General features: G+C 43.2%; 1 protein-coding gene across 8 annotated transcripts in view; it reads left to right on the top strand.

Annotated features, from left to right (window-relative positions):
- Nucleotides 1-7,799: 7,799 nt before the first annotated feature.
- The window catches only part of CHST10 (carbohydrate sulfotransferase 10), a 36,045-nt gene continuing 21,326 nt past the window's right edge, over nt 7,800-22,518 (top strand). Inside the window, exons 1-5 of one of the 8 annotated variants that reach the window (XM_053589758.1) lie at nt 7,803-8,096; nt 16,888-16,982; nt 19,283-19,404; nt 19,522-19,630; nt 20,176-20,307. In XM_053589758.1, the coding sequence (XP_053445733.1) occupies nt 19,588-19,630; nt 20,176-20,307 (175 nt within the window). In that variant the 5' untranslated portion in view covers nt 7,803-8,096; nt 16,888-16,982; nt 19,283-19,404; nt 19,522-19,587. Of the gene's footprint in view, nt 8,097-16,887; nt 16,983-19,265; nt 19,405-19,521; nt 19,635-20,175; nt 20,308-20,832; nt 20,976-22,518 lie in introns of those variants that run through there. The other 7 variants (XM_053589759.1, XM_053589760.1, XM_053589761.1 and 4 more) reach the window with 7 other exon arrangements.

Raw genomic sequence — 22,518 nt, 5'->3', positions numbered from 1 at the left:
AAGATTCTTCAAGCTGCTAGGAGTAAGCACCAGTTGACTTACAGGGGCAAATCCATCAAGGTGACTGCAGACTTCTCTAATGAAACTTTTCAAGCAAGAAAACAATGGTCATCTACCTTTAATCTACTTAAACAGAACAATTTCCAGCCCAGAATTCTATATCCTGCTAAGCTAAGCTTTAAAATTACAGAGAAATCAAATCATTTACTGATATACAAACATTGAGGAAATTCACCACAACAAGACCAGTCCCACAGGAAATACTTCAACCTGTTCTACATACTGACCATCACAATGGATCAAAAGCAAAGTAAACATCCAGAAATTAAAGGACAGAACCTAACTTCCACAATGAAGCAAAAGATAAAACTAAGCAATGGATTCTCACAAAATAAGATGAATAGAACACTACCACACTTATCAATTCAATAAATGTTAATGGTTTGAATTCCCCAGTGAAGAGGCATAGATTGGCTAACTGGAGTAAAAAAATACAAGCCATCCATTTGCTGTCTGCCGTAAACACACCTAGCTTCAAAAGACAAATTAAAATTCCAAGTTAAGGGTTAGAAGACAATTTTTTCAGGCAAACAGAATTCAGAAGAAAAGAGAAGGTGCGATCTTATTTTCGGATACATGTGCATTTAAAGCATCTAAAATCAAAAAAGACAAAGATAGTCACTTTATATTGGTCAAAAGAAAAATACAACAAGAAGACATTTCAATTTTAAGTATTTATGCACCCAACTTAAATGCTCCCATATTCTTGAAACAGACCTTACCTGGTCTGACCAATATAATATCCTATAACACCATAATAACAGGGGCCTTTAACACTCCTCTTACAGAGCTGGACAGATCCTCTAAACAGAAATTAAACAAAGATTTAAGTGACTTATATGAGACCCTAGAACAACTGTACTTGATAGACACATATAGAATACCCCATCCCAAAGATAAAGAATATAAATTCTTCTCACCGCCCCATGGAACATTCTCCAAAATTGATCATATCCTAGGACACAAAAAACCCTCAACAGAATCAAAAGAATTGAAATTTTACCTTGTATCTTCTCAGACCACAAGGCACTAAAGGTGGAACTCAACTCCAACAAAAACATTCAACCCCACACAAAGGCATGGAAATTAAACAACCTTCTGTTGAATGACAGTTGGGTGCACGAAGAAATAAGAGAAGAAATCATTAACTTCCTTGAGCATAACAACAACGAAGACACAAGCTACCAAAACCTGTGGGACACTGCAAAAGCAGTTCTGAGAGGAAAATTTATCGCTTTAGATGCCTACATTCGAAAAACAGAAAGAGAGTGCATCAACAAACTCATAAGCCATCTTAGGGAATTGAAAAAGGAAGAACAATCTAAGTCTAAACCTAGCAGAAGAAAATAAATATCCAAAATTAAATCAGAGATCAATGAAATTGAAAACGAAAGAATCATTCAGAAAATTAATGAAACAAGGAGTTGGTTTTTTGAAGAAATAAATAAAATAGATAAACCTTTGGCCAGACTAACTGGAAATAGAAAAGTAAAATCTCTAGTAACCTCAATCAGAAATGATAAAGGAGAAATAACAATTGATGCCACAGAGATATAAGAGATCATTTCTGAATACTACCAGAAACTCTATGCCCAGAAATTTGACAATCTAAAGGAAATGGATCAATATTTGGTATCATACCCTCTTCCTAGACTTACCCTGGATGAAATATAGCTCCCGAATAGACCAATTTCAAGCACTGAGATCAAAGAAACAATAAAAAATCTTCCAACAAAAAAATGCCCTGGTCCAGATGGCTTCACACCAGAATTCTATCAAACCTTCAAGGAAGAGCTTATTCCTGTACTGCAGAAATTAATTCCAAAAAATTGAGGAGGAAGGAATCTTCCCCAACACATTCTATGAAGCAAACAGCACCCTGATACCAAAACCAGGAAAAGATCCAAACAAAAAGGAGAATTTCAGATCAATTTCACTAATGAATATAGATGCAAAAATTCTCAACAAAATCCTACCCAATAGATTATAACTTATCATCACAAAAGTCACACATCATGATCAAGTAGGTTTCATCCCAGGGATGCAAGGCTGGTTTAACATACACAAGTCCATAAACGTTATCCACCAGATGAACAGAAGCAAAAACAAAGCCCATCTGATCCTCTCAATAGATGCAGAAAAAGCATTTGATAAAATCCAGCATCCTTTTCTAATTAGAACACTGAAGAGTATAGGCATACGTGGCACATTTCTTAAACTGATCAAAGCTATCTATGACAAACCCACAACTGATATTTTACTGAATGGAGTAAAACTGAAAGCTTTTCCTCTTAGAACTGGAACCAGACAAGGTTGTCCTCTGTCACCATTACTATTCAACGTGGTGCTGGAAGTTCTAGCCAATACAATTAGGCAAGACAAGGAAATAAAGGGAATCCAAATGGGAGCAGAGGAGGTCAAACTCTCCCTCTTTGCTGATGACATGATCTTATACTTAGAGAACCCCAAAGACTCAACCACAAGACTCCTAGAAGTCATCAAAAAATACAGTAATGTATCAGGATATAAAATCAATGTCCACAAGTCAGTAGCCTTTGTATACACCAATAACAGTCAAGATGAGAAGCTAATTAAGGACACAACTCCCTTCACCATAGTTTTAAAGAAAATGAAATACCTAGGAATATACCTAATGAAGGAGGTGAAGGACCTCTATAAAGAAAACTATGAAATCCTCAGAAAGGAAATAGCAGAGGATATTAACAAATGGAAGAACATACCATGCTCATGGACGGGAAGAATCAACATTGTTAAAATGTCTATACTTCCCAAAGCAATCTACCTATTCAATGCCATTCCTATCAAAATACCAACATCGTACTTTCAAGATTTGGAAAAAATGATTCTGCGTTTTGTATGGAACCGGAAAAAACCCTGTATAGCTAAGGTAGTTCTTAGTAATAAAAATAAACCTGGGGGCATCAGCATACCAGATTTTAGTCTGTACTACAAAGCCATAGTGGTCAAGACAGCATGGTACTGGCACAAAAACAGAGACATAGACACTTGGAATCAAATTGAAAACCAAGAAATGAAACTAGCATCTCACAACCACCTAATCTTCGATAAACCAAACAAGAACATACCTTGGGGGAAAGACTCCCTATTCAATAAATGGTGTTGGGAGAACTGGATGTCTACATGTAAAAGACTGAAACTGGACCCACACCTTCCCCACTCACAAAAATTGATTCAAGATGGATAAAGGACTTAAATTTAAGGCATGAAAACAATAAAAATCCTCAAAGAAAGCATAGGAAAAACACTGGAAGATATTGGCCTGGGGAAAGACTTCATGAAGAAGACTGCCATGGCAATTGCAACAACAACAAAAATAAACAAATGGGACTTCATTAAACTGAAAAGCTTCTGTACAGCTAAGGAGACAATAACCAAAGCAAAGAGACAACCTACACAATGGGAAAGGATATTTGCATATTTTCAATCAGACAAAAGCTTGATAACTAGGATCTATAGAGAACTCAAATTAATCCACATGAAAAAGCCAACAATCCCATGTATCAATGGGCAAGAGACATGAATAGAACCTTCTCTAAAGATGACAGACGAATGGCTAACAAACACATGAAAAAATGTTCATCATCTCTATATATTAGAGAAATGCAAATCAAAACAACCCTGAGATATCATCTAACCCCAGTGAGAATGGCCCACATCACAAAATCTCAAAACTGCAGATGCTGGCGTGGATGTGGAGTGAAGGGAACACTTTTACACTGCTGGTGGGACTGAAAACTAGTACAACCTTTCTGGAAGGAAGTATGGAGAAACCTCAAAGCACTCAAGCTAGACCTCCCATTTGATCCTGCAACCCCATTACTGGGCATCTACCCAGAAGGAAAAAAATCCTTTTATCATAAGGACACTTGTACTAGACTGTTTATTGCAGCTCAATTTACAATTGCCAAAATGTGGAAACAGCCTAAATGCCCACCAACCCAGGAATGGATTAACAAACTGTGGTATATGTATACCATGGAATACTATTTAGCCATTAAAAAAAATGGAGACTTTACATCCTTCGTATTAACCTGGATGGAAGTGGAAGACATTATTCTTAATAAAGCATCACAAGAACGGAGAAGCATGAATCCTATGTACTCAATTTTGATATGAGGACAATTAATGACAATTAAGGTTATGGGGGGGGGAAGCAGAAAGAGGGATGGAGGGAGGGGAGTGGGGCCTTGGTGTGTGTCACACTTTATGGGGGCAAGACATGATTGCAAGAGGGACATTGCCTAACAATTGCAATCAATGTAACCTGGCTTATTGTACCCTCAATGAATCCCCAACAATAAAAAAAAAAAATAATAATAATAATAAAGAATTTGGTTGTCTTGGAGAACAGCAATTCTCAACCATTTTGGCCTGAGGACCCATTTATACTCTTGAAAATTATCAAGAAACCGCAAGAGCTTTTGTTAATCAGGATTATATCCATTTATACCAACAATATTACAAAAGAAAACTGAGAAACATTTACTTATTAAAAACATTTACTTTTTAGTTCATTTTTTAAAATAAATATTCCTGTGTTACCTTAAATAAAACATTCCAAGGAAAAATTGCTATATTTTCCAAAACAGAAATACGGCATTGTTTATCTTTTTTTGTAGATCTCTTTAATGTCTAGCTTAATGGAAGATAGCTGAATCATATGCCTCTTCTCTCTGCATTTGATCTGCTGGAATATGTTATTTTGGATTAAGTATATGAAGAAAATCCTTCCTCACATGGATAAGTAGAAAAAGGAAGAAGTTATTTACATCTTTTCAGATAATTTGGGATATTTTGGGTTCCTATACCCAAACTCAACAAGTGGTAGTTTTTTAAAGGTTAGTATAATATGGAATCCAAAAACCCTGTCTATAAACATTTCATGCTCTGCGACACTAAAATGTATAAGTCTGGGTGCTGGCCAACACCAACAACCAGTTCTCTGATTGTCCACACACCTGCTGGTTGTCCTACAGCTCAATGTAATCCTGACACTAACTACCTGGAGTTGGAGTAGGACCTCATAGGCTCAGGCCTCAACTCACGAGATTGCCCTCACTTCAGGTGCTAGTCACAAGCACACGAGTACAGGGTTCCCAGTTCATCCCCATTTCTGTCCAACTTACCTATAAATCAGGGGTTTCCATAATTCTCCCCATAATGATTTGCTAGCACAGCTCACAGAATTCAGAAAAACAGTTTGCTCACAATCGTGGGTTTATTATAAAGGATACAACTCAGGAACAACCAACAGAAGAGCTGCATGGGGCAAGGTTATGTGTTCTCCCTCGGCACAGCTCTCCTAGCAGTTGGACATGTTCACTACGTGGAAAGTCTCTGAGCTCTCTAGTTTAGGAGTTTTTATGGAGGTTTCACCAAGTAGGCACGATAAGATTAATTCAACCTTCAGCCCCTATCCCTTCCCTAAAGGATAGGGCATAGCACTGAAAGTTCCAGGCTTCTAATGGAGGCCTGGTCTTTGCGGTGATGAGTCCCCATCTGAAACCATCTAGGCGCCTATGAAAGTTGCCTCATTAGAATAAAAGACACTCCTATCACCCAGGAAATTCCAAGGGATTTAGGAGCTTTTGCCACAATTGATCAAGCATTACACAATATTAAGACAAAAAGATTGCTGGTAACATCTCTGATCTCATCAGAAATCTTTAAATATTGGGATGCTGTCAAACTCACAGTGATGGATATAGGTTTTTTCAAAAGTTAGAAATTTTCACTTGAAAGCCTGAATTTTATCACTGACAACAAATACTATCACTTGTTTTCTTGGAAGTGACAGGCTCATTTCATTCATTTTGGAGAAATGTCTGTCAAATACCCAATTCTGAGTAACCACATTTTATCTGTCAGTTCTTCTTTCAGGTAAACTTAGCATCCCATGAAAAAGAGCAGCCAGTCTTTCTGCATTGCCAACCATTAACCAGGTGTGTGGCCTCCAGACAACCACCTTTCTCTGGAATGCAGCAGGGCACTGTCCATCCCATCACAGGGACAGGACTGCTTCAATGACACTTTTTGTTTTTACTTTAAGCACATCAGTTTTGTTCCACTGCTGGCACTTGTGATAAGTACCATCGATTTTACCCATCATTTCTTTTGCATCATCAGAGCAAATGTCTAAATAGCAAAGGAGACAATGTCCTAGTATTACTATGAAAACAGTTTTGTCATTGCAGATCTCTTAAAAGGATCTTGGACTCTCAGAAGTCCACAAATCACTCTTTGAGAAGCGTTACTCTAGAAACTATCCTCCTGCTATATAAAGGCTAAATACAAATATATTCCTGGAAGTTTATTTATAGAAACAAAAAGAAGAACTAGACTAATTTGGAAAAGGTCCAAGGAAAATACTCAGTTACATTAGCTGCCAACACGTAAGCCTCTACAAAGAACTACATCTTTTAATATTTTTAACAGCATCTTGGGAATGCAGTAATAAATAATAAAAATGACAACAGGGTGCGGGTTTAGTGCCATATTTGCTACTGGGGGAGAACTGTGCTATGTACTTTAAATGTATCATCACCAATATTCTTTATACCCTCTCAGGGAAATGCTATATAATTTTTTCTATTTTATAGATGAGGAAACTAGGGCACAGAGAGATGAAAGAACTTGACGAGGTCACAACTCCATGTGGTGAATAAGGATTTAATCCATGTGATCACATTTCCAGAGCTTGGATTCTTAAGCCCTGGATAATATGCTATATCACATCTAAGCCCCCAATTTACTTGTTGCTTTTCTCCCAAGTATGAGAGTCCATTCAGATCCTCAAAAGGAAGCCAAATGTCTCATCTCAACCACAGTGCCCCACAAAAGGACTCAACAAACATTTTCTGAATGAGGGACTAAAAACTAGGGAACAGCTTTGCCATCTTTAAACCAGTAAGGTTAGCAATGGTGCTGAAAGTGAAACTCTCGGTCAGCTCTCTTAATATTATGTTTAACTCATTAATGAGAGAATCAACAGGGATGAGCAAAAAAAAACCAAAAACCTGCTTTGAAAGGTGGATGCACGTGTATGCACATGTGTGTATACAGAAACATATCAATTTTGTCTATTTGCTGAATAGATGTATAGTTGGGTAGTTAACAAACATGTAGGTTAGATGGAAATAAAACTAGTTTACTTTCCTTAGGAGAAAAAACCCGAATGCCTTGGGATTGACTTTTCCCACCGGCTCTAAAATCCCAAAGCTTTATCCATTTCTGCTAAGAAGTTAGCAACTCTGCAGGCCTCTGAACTGTTGAGGACCTTCGCGGTTGTCATGCGTCAGTCCACGACACCGTGACAGTTACACCGCCAACACAGGCAGCTGGCTCTTTAAAGAACAGACGGTCTTGCGTTTACTAGGTGGGCTCATTAGAAAATGCTGCGAGGTAACCCAAACTCACGCTATTTGGCCTTTTTCCAAGTTCTAAATTTTTAATAAAAATAATTTATCAACTTTTTACATTTTTCCAAGTTCGGGGCTTTTTTCGTTCTCAAATAGCAAACCTGTTTTCCGGGTGGGGACGGGGCGGGACTTGGTTGGGCCGCACGTCTCGGCGACTCCCGAGAGCGATCGCGTTTTCAGGGGAGGGGAGGCGGAGGGCGGCGCTCGGGACCGGGTCGGGGGCCCTGGGCGGGTAGGGCTGCGCGCGCGCGGGGACACGCGGCGGGGACGCGCGCGGGAGGCGGAGACGCGCACGGCCAGCCAGGCGCGCGGGGGCCGCGAGGGGCGGCGGCGGCCTCGCCCCCGGGAGCCGGCCTTGCGCGCCGGCCGTCTTACTTCCTCTGCCGCCGCCGCCGCAGCCGCCGCCACATCCCCGGGCCCGGCGGGCCGCCGCACAGAGACCGCCGGCGGCGTGGGGCGGGGCGGGCCTCCGCGCTCCCGGGACGCCGGGGCCCCGCGCGCTTCGCCCACAGGCCCGGTGAGGCCCGCGCGGAGCTGGGCGCCCAGGCCGCGGGAGAAGCCTGAGGACCGCGGAGGGTGAGCTTGGGCACCCGCGGGGTGGGTGGGTTTCCATGCCGCGGGGACCCCTGCCTCACCCCTGGGTGCACTGAGAGATGGGAGACGCGTGTTTTCCTGGAGAGCCACATCCAGGTGTTTCGGCGACTTAAGGACCTCCCTAGTTCGTGGGATGAACGGGAAGAGCCTTCATCTCGTTAATTATGCAATAAGGTGTGCACAGGGATGCCGTGATCCGCGGAGTTACTGATGCTGGGGCCATCCTGTAATTCACTTCTTTCTTCCTTGCCTGAGAATTTGCATTTGTAATTGGCGGCGGAGAAAGGAAGAAAATGTTTCACTCGGGTGTAATGAGCTTTCAAAGAGAGAAGGCAGGGAAGAGGAACGTGTTCAGCCCTTCGGAGGAGCACCGCTTTGGTGGGTGCGAGGGGAAGGCAGCGGAGTTGGAAATGCATGTTCCCTGCTAGGCAGGAGCCAGAGTGCTCTCAGACTGTGATTTTCACTGTCAGGAGGCCTGTCAGGAGTTGGAGTTTGAGGCATGAATTTCTGCACTTCTGGCTGGGAAGGTGAGCCAGGTTTTCCAAGTCTGGCAGGAAAGGGCTGGGCAGTGAACAGAAAGCAGCACAGCCAGGTTCTGGTTAGCTATGCGGCCGGACTGTCATAAAGGTTTTTTTTTTTTTTTCTTTTTTTGTCCGAAACACCAAAGTCTGGGGCTTTGGGCCATGAGGAGTTAGGTTAGTACATTGCTCCGTTTTGACTGCCAGAGTCAGAAACGACTCAGATGCTCTAAAAATTAGGCAGCTCAGTTTACCTCCAGCTTGCTGATCACCAGCCATCTACTTCTCTACTGTTTTCAGTGACTGAGAAAAGACATAAAGAGAGAAGGGCTCTTTTTCCCGTCCCTCCCAGTATAATTAGGGCATAGTGTGTCTTGGCTCAGAATTAAAATTTTAAGATGGAAAGATTTTTCTTTCCATCTTTGCTCTTGTCACTGAAGAATAGAATCTCAAATACCTGAAAGAATTTTACTTTCCTTCCCTAAAATGAAAATTGGAATGCTTGCAAAACAGAACAAAGAAAGGAAAGAATTAGTAAATATCATGAGCAACTTGCTGTTTATATTTTAGTCATTTTTTGAAATGGTTGAGGAGGTTATTCATTTAAAAGGTGGGAGAGCGCTAGAAATAGAAACAGGAAAGAGGTGAATGCAGGACCTTACAGATTGCAGAAATCAATGAATTCATTTGCTTCTGCTACAGATCTGGAAAAATCTGGATGTGAGTACAGTCATGTGCCGTATAATGACATTTTGGTCAGTGACAGGCCACATGTGACAGTGGTCCCATAAGATCATAAAGCTGTATTTTTATTATACCTTTTCTATGTTAGAAACACAAATCCTTACCATTGTGTGACAGTTGCCTATGGTATTCAGTACAGTGGCATGTGTACAGGTGTGTAGACCAGAAGCGATAGGCTGTACCATGTAGCCTGGCTGTGTAGTAGGCTGTAGCATCTAGGTTTGTGTAAGTACAAACCTCTGTGATGTTCACACAAGTACAAAAATCACCTAATGCCTCATTTCTCAGAATGTATCCCATCGTAAGCAATGCCCGACTGTGTGAAGCTTAATCTTTGAATCTACATAACATTAAATTGCTTTTAATTTAGCACTGAGTTCTTAGAATAAAGGAAAGTACAGTTAGATTGCGATGGTTTTATCCCAGCCGGCTTGGGCTGTATTACATGTTAAATGAGTTGTATGTTTATTTTGCTAGCTAACTTTCTTCAATCAGGAATCTAATTCCATGAATGTGGCTTATTTCTAGTTATTTATCCATTATATGACACTTAGCTATAATTGCCAGGTGCTAAAAGTTGAAGGAATATAAAACTAAGAACATACTCTATTGGACAAATTAATCTCATATAGGAATCCTTTACCTATATCAAACATGTAGAACAGGTATAATTGGATTTGATGGTTTTTGCTACAAACAACATTTTTCACACTCAGTTACATGAAAGTCTTTTAAACAGCTAGCTCTTTTGGCACACTTAAAATATTTATTCATTTACCAAGAAATCCCAATATATCACATAGGAGACATGTTTTGCAAAATAGGCTTGAATAATCAAATTGGTTAACTGTCTCCCAAGTAAAAACCAAGGTGTGCTAAGTAAGTTGACCTTATAACTTTTAATGATGCTTATTATTTTTTAAATTATCCCATACAGTGACCAGTCAGGGCAAATACAGCAAGGAAATGTGACCCCAGGCCTCAGAAGATATGTGAAGGAGAATGTGAGCTCCCCAGTTAATGTGCCCGTGTCAGTGTTGTTACTGCCTCCTTTCTTGCTTGTACAGAGATTTTAGGGAACTGATAACTCTCAAATAGGAGTATACACATAGAAGGGTTTTCTCTAGTATAATAATGGGAGCACACTGTCAGGCTGGGGTTCTATGAGTTAGTCCCTGCTGAGACCTAAGCCAGTTATGCAGTGAGTCTGTACATGTGTTGGCTGTATATTTTTATTATTGCTCAAGAGAATCTGTTTTATCTACAGATGTATTCCTCACTGGATAGAGATTAGAGTGTTTTCATTCTTCTGCCTAAGGGTGATTGGTCATTCCAAGGTGGTAAATTGTAAGGACGATGATGGAGAAGACAAAGAAAAGTTCTGAACTTAGATTGAGAGAAACCCTTGCCGTGAACTTAAAAATCTCAGTGACATGTAATATAACTTTATCTATAATTCTACTACATAGATAAGTTCATATGTGGTATTTTGCTTTATTAGCTTGTAATTTAATCATTCTGTTGACTGGGTAATATCCTGTTTCCCCAAAAATAAGACATCCTCCGAAAATAAGACCTACTTACAGGAAAGATAAGATGTCCCCTGAAAATAAGACACTGTCTTATTTTCGGGAAAACAGGGCATGTTATGGTTCAGGAAATACAACAGGATTAATGGTAAAATGTCCCCATTGCTCCAGCCCTGACTGGTTAGTTGCCTTCTTCCCTGTAGTTCTCTGAGGGTTACCAGTTCCTGTATGCATTACCAGGTTTTATTCAGGCAGTTTCCTTTAGTGTCTGGGAATCTTTTAAAGGAATATCTTAAAAGCTGAGCAAAGGACATGTGATCCTTGGGGGAAGTTGTATGATGGGGTTGTGAACCCAGAGGTTTCCATGTCCATTACTCCTCTGATCCACCCCCTTCCCCTCTTTTCCACTCTGCCTGAGGAACTGTGGCTTCCTTGCCATAAGACCCCTTCCGAGGCCTTTTCCCAGAGGTCTGCATGGTTCTCTCCCTCACTCTGTCTGCCTCTTCCCTAGGTCATCCCCACACCTTTTTTTATTATCAGCCATTGCACTTGTCCCCTGGCTTCGTCATATACATTCATTGCTCTGTTTGTTTATGGCCCGTCAGTTAGAAGCCTCATGAGAGCAGGGAACATGTGTTGCTCAGAGGAGGACTTTGTTTAATATTGCTGAATGAATGAATGTCTGGAAAAAAGCCATTTAAACAGAGTGAAATGGGCTTATTTACCATGGGACTTTTCAGGACCTTTAATAAGTGAATGTGCCTATCAAAAGTGAGGCCTGGTGGGTGGGAGTCAAACTCTTCAGCAGAGCAAGAAAAGCATTGTGCTTCTGGATGACAACTCAAATATGGGGAGAGAAAGCCGCTGGCAGGAAGGAATGTTATTGGCAGCTGAGCAAAATGAATTTACAAGCATCTTTTTCAAGATGCAGGGGAGGAAGGGTGGGTTTGCATCCAAAGATGATAATAGTAACATACCCATTGTTAGTAATTACAAACATGTAAAATGTGTGCTATTTTTTTTCATTTTAGAAAGATAGAGGAAAAAAAAAAAGATTAGAGCTTCTTGTAGGTTTTTTTCTTCCCTGATCCTGCTATTCCCATAAGGTCTTAGGTTCCTTACCTTTCAGTTCTGCCTTGTGGGGTTTCTGAGAGCCGCCTACCCTCTGGCCTGGCTTGAGATCCTGACATCTTGACATGTGAAATGCCATTTAATGACTGGAAGTAGGAAAGGGGGCGGGGGCGGGTTCTCCTCAGGCCATACCACGGCCAGAGGGGATACACAGCAGGCTCAGGCTTGCCATCCCCACGGGAGGCACATTGGAGTTATCTTGACTCCTTGAACAAAGGGCAGTTAATTACACAAAATGCCAGGTATTTTTTTTTATTGTTATTAAATCATAGCTGTGTACATTAATGCGCTCATGGGGCACCATACACTGGTTTTATAGACCGTTTGACACATTTTTATCACACTGGTTAACATAGCCTTCCTGGCATTTTCTTAGTTATTGTGTTAAGACATTTATAGTCTACATTTACTAAGTTTCACGTGTACCCTTGTAAGATGCACCGCAGGTGTAATCCCACCAATCACCCTTGTAAGATGCACCGCAGGTGTAATCCCACCAATCACCCTCCCTCCGCCATCCTCCCCCCTCCCTCCCTTCTCTCTCCCCTTACCCCATATTCTTAGGTTATAACTGCATTATAGCTTTCATATGAAAGCCATAAATTACTTTCATAGTAGGGCTGAGTACATTGGATACTTTTTCTTCCATTCTTGAGATACTTTACTAAGAAGAATATGTTCCAGCTCCATCCATGTTAACATGAAAGAGGGTTTTTTAAGGCCATTTGTCATCTGGTTGTAGGGAAAGCCGCAGCCCTTAGCAGAGCCCTGAGGAAGGACTGTTCTTGGAAGGCCACATTACCCTTGCAAATGGAAATAGCTCCCTTGGTGGTGTCATCCTCCAACAGAAAGTAAAACCCATGGCAAACATCTCTGTTCAAAGAAATAGTGCAGAGAATGGGGCAGGCTTACAGGAGCTGGGGCTAAGGAAATTTGGAATGCTTTTCTTTTTGTTTAAAAAAATGAGGCAAATTATGTTTTTTCCCAAGGTCAGACAAATCCCCATTCTACAGTCTAGTTGCTTATAATGAGAGGGCTAGAAAAGAGTGAGATGGGGGCAGCATTGGAAGGTCTTAGATTCTAATTAAACCTCTTTAAGCTGTTTATTCAGAACACATGTAATTCAGAGTGTCAATAGGCTCTCCTTAACTAGATGGGTTTTTGCTGCCAGTTTTCCTTAATATACAAGGAGGTGGTGGGAGAATGGCACTTATGCTAGAATGCCTAGAATCTGCATTTTAACAGGATCCCCAGGAGATTCACGCGTTCATTAAAATTTAAGAGGGGCTAGGGCCTGGACCAACAGTTCTCAGTCCCTGCCATTTCTTGGACTCATGCTTAAAGCTATGAAACACTCCCAGGTACCACCTTTGGAGGTTTGTGTTGTCTTGGTTGGGGTGTTCTTGGCATCCAGGGAATCGATATACTTATTAAAAGCTTCCTGCTGACATCCAACCAGGGCTGGGATCTGTTGCCTAGACATAAAGCCAGACACCATCAGGTGCCTATCTGGAGTCAAAATGCATGTAATCGCAAGGCAAGTTACACTGCAGTGGCTGGACACACTGCTCTTTAGGATTCATCAAACCACCCCACCACCACCACCCCCCGCCTCCAAATCAGATACCGTGGATCCTACTAGTTCATTCGCTGTTTTTGAGGGACACCATGATTTGGTGATGTGGATCTCCTAGCTGGGTTTGCTTGTACCTGTTTGGAATACTCTCTCCTCCAGAAATGCAAATGACCTTGAGACCCGGCAATTGCTGAGTGAACACTGGCTCTTTCCATCTTTGACTCTGCTGCTAGAAAAAAATTTCAAAATTTAAATCATATCATGACACTGCCACCCCTCTTTTCATGTCAAACTCTCTTCAGCAGCTTCCATTGCTTGCAAGGAAACACTGAATTCCTTTAAGGAATTTAATTTAGCTTTATGAGGCCCTGTGCTTGTCTGGCCCACACCTGCTCTGCCTCATCTCTGACTATACTCCAGAAACTCCAGCCCCTCGGGCTTCCTTTTTTTATTCCAGAGCCTGTTCTCCTGGCTGGGAGCCCTGGCCCGTCACCTTAGCACCTGTGCTGGCCCCAACCTCTATGCCCAGGCCATGTCTCCTTGTATTTTCTTCTCATAGCACTGTGTCCCTCTGAGCACCATGTCTACTTCTCAGGTGGATTCTTTGAGTTAGGAGGGTCTCTCTGTTAGACTGCAAGCTCTGGGAGGGCAAGAGCTCTGTGTGCATGTTTGGTTTAGGATTCACTGTCGTATCCCTGGCGCCTATTTTATTGGAATACTCTCTCCTCCAGAAATGCAAATGACCTTGATGAACTGGATAAATAATTATTTTTAGGTTATTTTGTCCTTAAACCTATACGCAAATGTACACCTCCTCATGTTTGAGGAGGGTTATATGTTGTGAAATGTGGAGGTATGGGACCTTAGGGCAGTGGGAATTTGGAGAAGAACCCAGGGTGTGTGGTCTTCCTGGTTTGGGCTGGCTTGTGTAGGATGTGACTTGGAGAACAGTCCCCAATCTGTCTTAAGTTTTAACCAGATTACCTTGATGGCTTTTCTACTTGAGTGAGTATGTAACTTGTGAATTTTCTTACTATAGACCAAATGGGAAGAAAGGTACATGCTTAAATATTGTGCCTCCTTCCACCCTAGGCTTTCCCCCACCCCCCACCTCCTACCCCCAGCGGCATCTGCCGCTGCACAGTGCTTCTTCCAGGCCATGGGCAAGCTTGCCTTTCACCTTCCCAGTCTTTTCTGCCTTATCTAGGAAAAACCACCTTCCTACACTGCCTGCGGCTGCTTCTGTCAAAAGAATTATATCAGGTGTAGTGTAAGTACAGTAACCTGGTACTTCTGAAGATGGCAGGGGGTAGGGCCAGGCAAGGGCACAGGGCAGTTCCAGCCATGTTTGTAACATTTTATTTCCTTAAAACAAAGCAAAACAAAAAACTTGGGGAAGTTTAGCAAAACCATTAACATGTATGCGAACAGGTGTTTGTTATTTATTCTCCATGCTTTTCTTTACACTTTAGTTATTTTTTAAAACTGGATAAAAACTACCTAATGAAGACAGAAATGCTATATATTTACTAAAGACTCAGGTAGACATTGAGTTTGGTAGTTCACCACTTTTTTCCTGACTAGAAAATGTAATATTTATCATCCTTTCCCCCGTTTTAAAAATGATAAAGGAACTGCAGTTAGAAGTAGTGAGGCAGAACAGCCGGGTGCAGCACAATAGCTCACACCAGTAATCCTAGCCCTCAGGGAGGCCAAGATGGGTGGATTGCTTAAACTCAGGAGTTGGAGACCAGCCTGAGCAAGAGTGAGATCCCATCTCTACCCAAAATAGAAAAACTAGCCAGGCATTGTGGCAAGTGCCCGTCATCCCAGCTACTTGGGAAGCTGAGGCAAGAGGATCACTTCAGCCCCGTAGTTTGAGGTTGCTATGAGCTGTGACACCGTGGCAGTCTCCCAAGGGTGACCAAGTGAGACTCTACCTCAAAATAAAAAAAGTAAAAATAAAAATTAAAAAAAAAAGCTGGTAAGGCATGGTGGCACATGCCTTTAGTCCCAGCTACTCTGGAGGCTGAGACAAGAGAACCCCTTGAGCTCAAGAGCTTCAGGTTGCTTGAGCGATGATGACTCTAGGGCACTCTACCAAGGGTTACAGAGTCAGACTCTGTCTCAAAAAAAAAAAAAAGAGCAAGGTAGAAAAAAAATTAAACAGCAGAAGTAGAAACACCAGAGCAGTGGTACATGGCATTTGCTATATTTTATTTTTATTAAAAATGCATGCTTATTGCGGTCATTTTTCTAAAGCATGAAGTGTATAAAGAAAACACTTTATCCTCTCAAGATTTTGTTCTATGCGTTGCATATGTGTGTGTGTTTGTACGTGTATATGAGTATGTACATTCACATATAGATAATTTTTTTAACAAATCTTACACTCAATCATGCAACTTGTCTTTTTTGTTTACTGCTATATCTTGATGCTTCGAATCTATATAATTGGCTTGCCTTTCAGCATAGAGTTTTATTTAAAATTTAGAAAGGTTTTTTTTTTTGCACTCTGGCATGCTTTCTTAACTCCCAGTCAATGTATTTTAAGTAATATGTGTATTCAAATGCACTGTGACTTACATAATTTTGCTTTCAAGCAATACTGAACTCCTGGTATTATTGGTTGTTTTCTAGTCTTAGTTAATGGATATTAAATGTATAAATACTCTCGTGTAGACTAGAAAAAGATTTTAAGGTTAAAAGGGAGGTTTATACTTTAGAAACCCTTGGGTAGAGGGCTAAGAAAGCAGCCTCCTGGAGTTTCTGCTCTCCTGAGTTTCCTAATAAGTTGCTTGGTCAGCAGTCATTTAGCACATAGCAAGTGTTGGCTTACCGTGGGCCAGACACTGTTCTAGTCCCTACTGTCCTGACCAGGGGGAGCTTGCCTTCTGCTGGGGGAGCAGACAGCACACAGTGGAAGTGAGTGTTGAGGCAGTGCTAGGTGCAGTGAAGGAAATGCACCAAGGTTGGGGCATGGAGAGCAGTGAGGGGCAACTGGCTGGCGGTGTGAGCTGACTCCTCCTCTGCGGCCCATGGGAGGGGTGCAGGCCCTGCTCACCTGGCATCTACAGGTGCCCAGTGGCTGAGAGAAGTTCTGAGAGCTCCCTCCCCCATAGTGACCACCCACAGGCCCTGTGGCCGGTTAGGAGCCTTGCAGCAAGACACAGAGTGACTGGCAGGTGGCATTCTGGTCTGGGTGGCTGTGCTTAAGATACTGCTAAGGGCCTGGGGCTTAATGCTCTGCTAGTGAGAATTGTTTTTATTGGTAGGGGCCAGAGTTTGTGCACATGAAGCCTTCGAAGCTGCAGTCCACACTGGTGTCCCCACGTGTCCTGAGCACCATCCCAGGGACCAGAAGCAGGAGGTGAGCCAAGAATGGCATGGGAGGAAGGTGGTTCCCATGTAGGCCACCCTTCCCCTGTCCAAGGCGGGGTCAGGGTGAGGAGGGAAGGGGCTCCCTAGATGTCTTATTTAGTTCAGTAGAGTCTGTGGAAGTCATGCTACAAATTGCAGTTTTTTAAAAATAAAATTCCCACCTGAAAGAACACATCGGATGATGATTGTTAGGGAGGACTTTTGACAGTTTCTCTGTCTTGTGGGAGTGTCACAGCATACTGGAGGGTGTACTGGTGGCTGTTTGTGAAAAATTAGAAGCCAAAGCTTTCCAGTGACCTACCCAGCCAGAGAGAGAAGTACTAGCCAATCCCCAACCCCAGCCTGGTGAAAGAACCTAACAGCCCCTAACTTTAAATGAAGACCCAGTTCGTAGGAAGGAAGGCCAGTGTGGCTTCAACATAGGGCAGCTCTCACTTTTCAGCTAGCCTGGATACAGAAATCTTATGCCTAGGCCACCTGGCTTTTTCACTTCAGCCAAGGCCATTCATTCATTCTGTTCCTACTTTAGAGGTGAGCTCAGTCAGGGGTACTCAAAATAGATCCTTTCAAAAGACTAATTTCCTCCCACAGGGGTGGGGAACCTGCAACCTCAAAGCCACTGTGGCCCTCCAGATCCCCCCTGAGTGTAGCCCCTCAACCAAATTCTAACTTCACAGAACAAATCCCTTTATTAAAAGGATTTGTTCTATAAAATTTGGATTTAAGCAAAAGGCCATACTCAAGGATCCAAAAGACTACATGTGGCCTCGAGGCCACAGGTTCCCCACTTCCATACCTCCCAAAGAGCTGACCCAAGTGTGCTCAGGGGCTGGGAGGCCCAGGAGGTATGCAGGAAGTGAGCAGAACCGGCCAGAGAGTGGGTAGTGCCAAGGTTCTCCCACCTGCCTGCAGAGAGAGGGTATCTGAATGCCAGAGGGAGATAGGTCAAGGTGGCTCTCCTCTCTGTCCCCTCATCCATGGCACTTATCCTGGGAGAGTGTGAGTTGCACACTCCAGGCCACTCAGAGCTGGGCCCTCCATGCAGAATTGAATACAGCCTGCTTCGTACTTCCCACCTTGGTCACTCCCTCCCCAACACACCCCGGCCCATCTGTTCCTCAGCAAATGCCTTCAGCTAGGATTTCTCAGTGGGGATCTGCCACTAGGACTAATGGGGATGGCCCCTCCAAGCGTCCTGTCTGAGAAGGATGAGTTCCGTGGACTCAGAGCTGCAGAGAGCTGCATCCTCTGGCCACAGTCTAAGCCTCACTTGTCCCTAGAAGGGGAAAGTTAGTCCCGTAGGTTGAGAATGCCTTCTCTTTGCTTCTCTTCTTGGGGTAGACCACACTATTGTGTTAATTTCTGGCAACCAAACTTCGAAAGATATAGATGAAACCAGAAGGGCACAAAGGCCACTGTTGAACCAGGGTCTGTGCCAGGCCAGGTGGGCGCTGGCTCTTCTGTCTGCACTGATTCATTTAATGCTCATGGCCACCCTGGGAGGAGAGCCTTATCTCAGAGATGGGACACTGAGGCTTAGAGAGGTTAAGTGACTTGCCATGTCACAGGGCTCATGAGTAGTGAAGCAGGGATTTGAACCAAGTCTGGGGCTCTTTGTGCCGTCCTGCCTCCACCAAAGAGTGTCAGAAAGACAAGGAGACTTGTCAGAGATGGAACACTGCTGATAAACTACAGGACACTCATTTAAATTTGAATTTCAGAAAATAACAAACAGCTTTTGTTAGTCTAAGTATATCCCGTGCAATATTTGGGGCATATTCGTGCTAAAAAAACTACCCAAAATTTAACTTAACTGAGTGTCCTCTATTTTTATTTGTGTAATCTGAAAATGCTACTTGAGGACCCCAAAAACACACATTCTGTGCCTAATGTGTGGGCACAAAAAATCATTTGTTTTTATAAGCATGTCCTATGCAGTATTTGATACATACAATAAAAAATTATTTGTTGTCATCTGAATTTAAACTTAACTGGCATCTTGTATTTTTATTTGGCAAACCCTACCTTGACCCCAGGAAGCACACTGAGCCTTACATGTGAGTATCTGAGGGTGGTTCACAGGCCATCCTGTAACAGGTGGTGTGGCAGGTGGTAAGATCCCTGTGGCAGGCTGTGGTCAGATGTGGACTGGATAACACTTGGGAGTGTTATGGAGGGAACTTAGGGGGTTTCAGATCCTGGTTCCAGTGAGATTCTAGGATGTAAATGTTGCTGAGACAAGGAGGTGAGTTATTTACCTGGGTCCTCACAGAGCTGTGACCCATGCAGGATTAGGAAGTTGTCTCTGAAGTCATTCGCTATCAACACCATGTTGAGAAGATCAATTCTCCCTGCTGCCCACAAGTGATGGATGGCTTAAAGCTGGTGGAAACCAAACCAAAGTGCCATCTGTAAGTGTTCTAGTTTGGCTTGAAGAAGCACTGTGTTAAATGTGAAATGAAACACACTTTTTGTCTCTTTTGCTGAGAACTGATGGCGACTTCCTCCTTCTTTATGTGTCCCTGCAGCAGAGCGTGACTTCTGTGCCAGGCTGAGGACTGACGTGCCCCACATCACTCCTGGGCCACAATAGCATGAAAAACACGCACCCTCAAGGTTCTGCACAGGCCCTCACAGGCAAGTAAGAAGCAGGCGAGAAGTGTGGCTATTCATTTCTTTGATTTTTGAGAGATTCTCTGTGTGACCACATCTTGTCAGCCAGTCAGGATTTTAAACAGCCAGCTCACAATTGCTTCAGTGTGACTTCTGCTGCCGTGAATCATGTCCAGCAAAGGTCTAGTCCCTGGCAGTTCTCCTCCTGCCACCTGCCTCCAGGCCCATGTGGGAGCTCATGGTGACATTAGCCTGGGCCCAGCAGGAGTCAGGAGGCAGTTCTGCAAAAGCAAAATCTTATCCCGTGTTCCCAAAACAGAGATGGCATCCTCTCATTATCCCTCCATGAAGGTGTTCTAAATGTGATTTTATTATTAAATCAATTATTTAATATTAATTAAAAATGAAATGTTAAAGTAAACACCAAGTCAGACTACATATTGTGTTAATGGAAAAAGATTTAAATTTTTGTGCTTATACTGTTAACTGAAATCTCCTGTTCTCTTTATTACTTTTTGTTTAATGGGTTCATTTTTAAGCAGCAGGGGCATCTTGCTTGTGTTTTCCAGGAAGAATTGTTGAATGGCTGACATTTGACAACATGCACCACCAGTGGCTTCTGTTGGCCGCTTGCTTTTGGGTCATTTTCATGTTCATGGTGGCTAGCAAGTTCATCACGTTGACCTTCAAAGACCCAGATGGTAGGTATGCTTTGTGGTGGAATGAATTTTGGCTACTATGCACCCTGCTGCAACACTGTTCCTAGGCACATGCACAGATGACCTCTGTCACAGAATCCAAGGACTTTAATGTCAGCAGGGACTTGGAGGTCATGATATCCAAGAGCTTCATGTTACAGAGGTGTGGGGGTGGCAGAAAGGAGGGAAGGATCTTTTCAAGCACCTTGAGGGCAGAAGGTGGTGTCTTGAGGAGCAGGGAGCAGGGCCCCTCCCAGCGGGTCCTATGCCTTGCAGCAAGGTGTCTTGCAGGCTCCTGCTTTGGAAGTCCTCTCTGCCTCATGCCACCATAACAGATGCAGTCACTGTGCCATCTGGGGGTCTGCACTGGTGGCCACATGTTTGAAAGTCACATCAGCAGGAGGAGGGTCATTTAAATGTATGTTGTCGAGTTGTCTTTATATATGCGCTCACATCGCATTCTGTCTCAGAATTGCTGATTCTGCTTCATACTCTTGTCATTTTTTACCTAAGCCACGGTGTTTTTTTCTACAAAGTGGACGTGCTCCCTTCTTGGACAGCCTCCACAGCTGGCCTGAGCATGGCGAGGCACTCTGTGATGGGAAGTGCTGGGCGTGTGCAGGGAGGGTTTGATGAGCTCTGCAGCGGAGGCCAGCTCCCTCGGTGGCCAGGTGAGTGGGCACAAGGAGATGGGGCAGTGGGAGGGGCCTGAGCACTTCCGCCTGATGGGGAGACACATGGGTCTTTATTCTGCATGGTGCTTTGTGCTTCCTCCTGCTGATGGAGGCCTTTAGAAATGCATCTGCACCAGCAGTTTCCCTGACCTGTGCTGTCTGTGTGACCCATGGGCTACAGTGCCCTGCTCCACCCCAGAGAGCTCCCAGGCAAGCTCCTGGCTGTGTTGAGGGCTGCCTGATGCCCCACATCTGCTGCCCCATCCTTCCTCTGCCCTGCTCCACCTGTAGAGGGATGACAAGGTGGGAAGGCAGGTCTGCAGGGAAAAGAGGGACACCCTGAAATTAGCCCACATGAGGGTTCTTCCTCCACAGTACACTCAGTGAGAGCTACTGGGCACGTGGTGCTGGGGCCCTGCCTGGATCTCATCATATATCCCACCTCATGACACAGGGGCCCTCATGAGAAAACTCATGAGATGCACACAGCTTCAGGAAGGTGGTGTTACACCTGCAGGTATCTGGGGTGGAACGTCACACTCATACTGGGATTATGAGCTCTGTCAGTAGAGCCAGGGTCAGTTATTGGATCTCAGTGTGACAGTTTGGATGTTGCTGCAGCAACTTCAGCACAGTGACAGGTCACCAATGATGGCAGTCCTTCCTGTACTTCAGAGTCATCTGAAGGACTTCGTAAGCCTTCCACTGCTTGAGACTAAGTGAGTTAGAGCCTCCAGGAGTGCATTTCACTTGAGAACCACAGATGTAGATAATAATTTGGAAATGGAAAGAGAAACAAAGAGCTGCTGAGAAAAAGAAATATTACTTGTAATTCCTCCACTGTTACCTCCTCATGAGGAAGGCCCTCAAAAGGCAGGTAATGAGGGTTGAATTGTTTATGGTTTATTTTAAGAAAATAGGAGCATATGTAATGTATTTTAGTGGGGCTTCTATGAATAATAGTTAAATAAAATGGTTACCACAGCACAGTGCAGCCTGTCTAGAGGCACATAGGATCTTACCTAACTGCCCAGTTAAATAGTGTGCCTTGTGTTTTTAATATTATCTGGCAGAGTAAAGAACACCTCATTTCCAGTGGTGTCTGATTCACAAGGTGTCCTGCTTGATGTGTCAAGTTTTGTGCTGAACTCTTCCAGAAAATTATAGATACTGATCTCAGAAGCTAGGCAGGGTTAGCCCTAGTTAAGTACCTGGATGGGAGACTGCTTGTAAATACTGGGTGCCTTGGGCTTAAAAAAAAACAAAAAAGAAAGAAAGAAAAGTGTGGATGTTGGAGAAGCTTTTGTGGAGGGAAAGCTAAGAGTGATAGTGATAGGAGGCAAAACCTATGAAGAAAGGTGGAAGGCTTAGGACTGCGAATGTGGAGAGAAGCTCTGCGGCCAGCCTTAGTACTGCTTGCCAAGCATTTCCAGCTGTCTGCCTTGTGGCCAGTGCTGGGGGCCTCTCTGCCCTCTGGAGTTTGAAGTGGCATATGGGTGCTGGGTCAGTGAAATGGGAGTACAGTGACGTGGCCACTCCT

This window comes from Nycticebus coucang, chromosome 4 (genome assembly GCF_027406575.1).
Source record: "Nycticebus coucang isolate mNycCou1 chromosome 4, mNycCou1.pri, whole genome shotgun sequence".
NCBI classification, from domain to species: Eukaryota; Metazoa; Chordata; class Mammalia; order Primates; family Lorisidae; genus Nycticebus; species Nycticebus coucang.
The sequence above is the reverse complement of the archived record's forward strand: the minus strand, read 5'-3'. Positions and strand labels throughout refer to the sequence as shown.